This window comes from Solanum tuberosum, unplaced genomic scaffold (assembly GCF_000226075.1).
Source record: "Solanum tuberosum cultivar DM 1-3 516 R44 unplaced genomic scaffold, SolTub_3.0 scf00073, whole genome shotgun sequence".
NCBI classification, from domain to species: domain Eukaryota; kingdom Viridiplantae; phylum Streptophyta; class Magnoliopsida; order Solanales; family Solanaceae; genus Solanum; species Solanum tuberosum.
This window is the reverse complement of record NW_006239002.1, coordinates 241,947-244,612: the sequence shown is the minus strand read 5'-3', so window position 1 is coordinate 244,612 and position 2,666 is coordinate 241,947. Positions and strand designations below refer to the sequence as shown.

The 2,666-nt window shown below is 37.6% G+C and overlaps 1 protein-coding gene across 4 annotated transcripts; it reads left to right on the top strand.

The window, feature by feature from the left end:
• The first annotated feature begins 185 nt into the window (after window positions 1-185).
• On the top strand, window positions 186-2,403 carry LOC102585244 (uncharacterized acetyltransferase At3g50280-like). Of its 4 annotated transcripts, none has more exons than XM_006346241.2 (2): window positions 186-388; window positions 894-2,403. In XM_006346241.2, exon 2 carries the CDS (start codon window positions 907-909, stop codon window positions 2,308-2,310), a length of 1,404 nt encoding a protein of 467 aa, XP_006346303.1. In that variant the 5' UTR covers window positions 186-388; window positions 894-906; the 3' UTR covers window positions 2,311-2,403. The 4 variants fall into 4 exon arrangements, with proteins under 4 accessions (XP_006346303.1, XP_006346302.1, XP_006346305.1 ...); XM_006346240.2 differs by having other exon boundaries at window positions 884-2,403; XM_006346243.2 differs by lacking the exon at window positions 186-388 and adding an exon at window positions 593-602.
• The last annotated feature ends 263 nt before the right edge of the window (window positions 2,404-2,666 follow it).

Here is a 2,666-nt window from a genome sequence, read left to right as displayed (position 1 = left end):
TAATTCATATTTTACCCATATTTTTATGGGTTGAATAGGAACATCAACCCACATTTTATCCATATAAAAAGTCACTCACTCAACCCATTAAAATATAGACAAATTGGGCGAATTATCAAAATATGGGCTCATTTTGCCGGCACTACTCGGGAGACATCTACATTTGTACCGAACACGGATAAAACGTGCCGGGGTTAAATTACCAGCAGCTGCCAACCTAAGAGAAGTACGCCCAATAGTAATTCCATTGCTCCATCACAAACAGTAACCCATTCTTAACTGCCGGCGAGGTTTCCAGTTCAGGTCCAGTTGCCGGCAACTTTTCAGTTTAATAAGCTGTTCAATCGCTGAGCACACTGCTTTAACTACAGATTTACCCAATACAGAGGTCTAATCATATCTTTCTTCTATTTATTGCCTTATCAATACTAATTTTGCATTTCTTTCATTTTGCTTTGAAATTTCTTTGAATTATTTATTCCTTTACTTTGGATCATTCAGATTTCTGAATGAGGTTACATCTCTTGACAGATTCAAATAATTGTGAAGTTGTAATTAGTCTGATTTAGGTTACTCATACGACAGTTTGCCTAAATACAGAGGTTTTTTTATTTTTGGTGTACAACTTTTTATGTCAAATTTCCTAAGATAAATTGAAGAATTGAAATTGAGTCTGACAGCCCGATAACATGGGTAGACAAACGTTAGGTCGTGTACGGGTGCTTAAATTGTGTGATATAATGGTGAAAATAACATGGATAGGCAAACATTACGTCAGTTGGCGCTAATACCATCTCCTCCATCAATAAATCTTTAATCATAATTTCTATCATCAAACTTGTTCTTAATCCTTTTTTTAAATATTGTCACTTTCATTTTGAAGTGTGTGACAGGTAATTCAAAGCTATGGCTTCCAAGGTATCCATCATTTCAACATGGACGGTTAAAGCTGCTGGAAGAAGTCAGCACCATACAGATAATTGTAAGATTATTGAGTTGTCACCATGGGACATTCTTGAGCTTCAAATTGACTACTTTCAAACTGGACTTCTCTTCCTCATGCCTACATTTGAACAATTAAGAGATATATCAAAAGCAACCAACACCAGTTCCTTAATTGATCATCTTAGAGTTTCACTATCTCGAGCTTTAGATTTCTTCCCTCCATTCTGTGGCCGCCTTGACACAACCAAAGACGAGCAAAATGGCACCACTTCTTTCTTCATAAATTGTAACAATGATGGTGCTCAACTCATCCATGCAACCGCACATGGTATTAGAGTCAGTGACATCGTGGAGTCAGATTACAATCCTTACGTGGTACGTGATTTCTTCCCATTAAATGGAGTCCAAAATCTAGAGGCTACCTCCCAGCCCTGTTTTGCAGTGCAAGTAACAGAGCTAGAGGATGGCGTATTCATTGGCTGCTCAAACAATCATGTGGTAGTGGACGGAACTTCTTTTTGGCATTTTTACAATTCTTGGACTGAGATATCTCGCGGTTTTAATGTCATCTCAAAACTTCCTTTTTTGAAACGTCAATTCCCTTTCAATATTAATCATTTCTCTGATCGCATTTCTATACCAAATGAAAGAGTTAATGCAGGTCATAGATTCATTCCACCACCAATGCTACGAGAAAGGGTATTTCATTTTGCCAAAGAAAGTGTAGCCAAGTTAAAAGCAAAGGCCAATCTTGAAATGAGCACCACCAAAATTTCGTCTCTTCAGGCTGTATTGGCTCACGTATGGAGATCTGTAATACGTTGTCGTCGCCTTGATCTTAGTGAAGAAACTACCTTTGAGGTATCCATTGACATGAGGGAAAGATTGAATCCTCCTTTACCCGAAGGGTTCTTTGGAAATGCAATTTGCCCTGCTACCGTGACCATCAAGACAGGAGAGCTACTCGAGCATGAATTCGGATGGGCTGCTTTACAAATTAATGAGACGATTGCTTTGCATGATCAAGAAAAGTTGAAGTGCATATACGAGAGTTGGATGAATGACCCTGAGGTAGTAAAATTGGGTGACTTGCCAAGCAATTACTTTATGCTGAACAACTCTCCCCGATTCGATTTTTACAAGTACGATTTTGGATGGGGAAAGCCGATTACGCATAGAGGTGGCATTGGAAACATGCTAGAGGGGAAAATAACAGTGTCACCTGGACAAGAAGAAGGGAGTATGATTCTTGAGATTTGCCTTTCTTCAGAGACGATACAAGCATTGGAGGAAGATGTAATATTTGGTGAGTTTGTGACCACACTAGTTGTTGGTTTGGAACGTACAATTCGAGCTCGTATTTAAATGCTTCTTATGGTATTTATTACTGTTAGGTTGTATGCATGTATAATGAGAAAAATATGATGTTAAAATATGTTGCAGGCTTCTTCTACCTCAGGACAGAGTATCATTGCAATCATATATATATATATATTGAAAAAAATAGAGAAAATGATCAAAATGGTCCTCCATGTATAGGAGTTAATTTATTTTGGTCCTTTATATATATCACCTTATCCAAATAGTCCTTAATGTATATAAAAAGTGTATCATTTTAGTCTTTAGCCCTAGAAACTAACAGAAAAGTTTAAAAACTGTTAAAATTCACTGTGGGTCCCACATTTGGTGGACCCTTTCTTCCTCCCTTATTCTTCTTCCTC

Bases quoted from the DNA above. Each gene is read 5' to 3' on its own strand.
- LOC102585244 (XM_006346241.2), top strand. From the start codon at position 907: ATGGCTTCCAAGGTATCCATCATTTCAACATGGACGGTTAAAGCTGCT.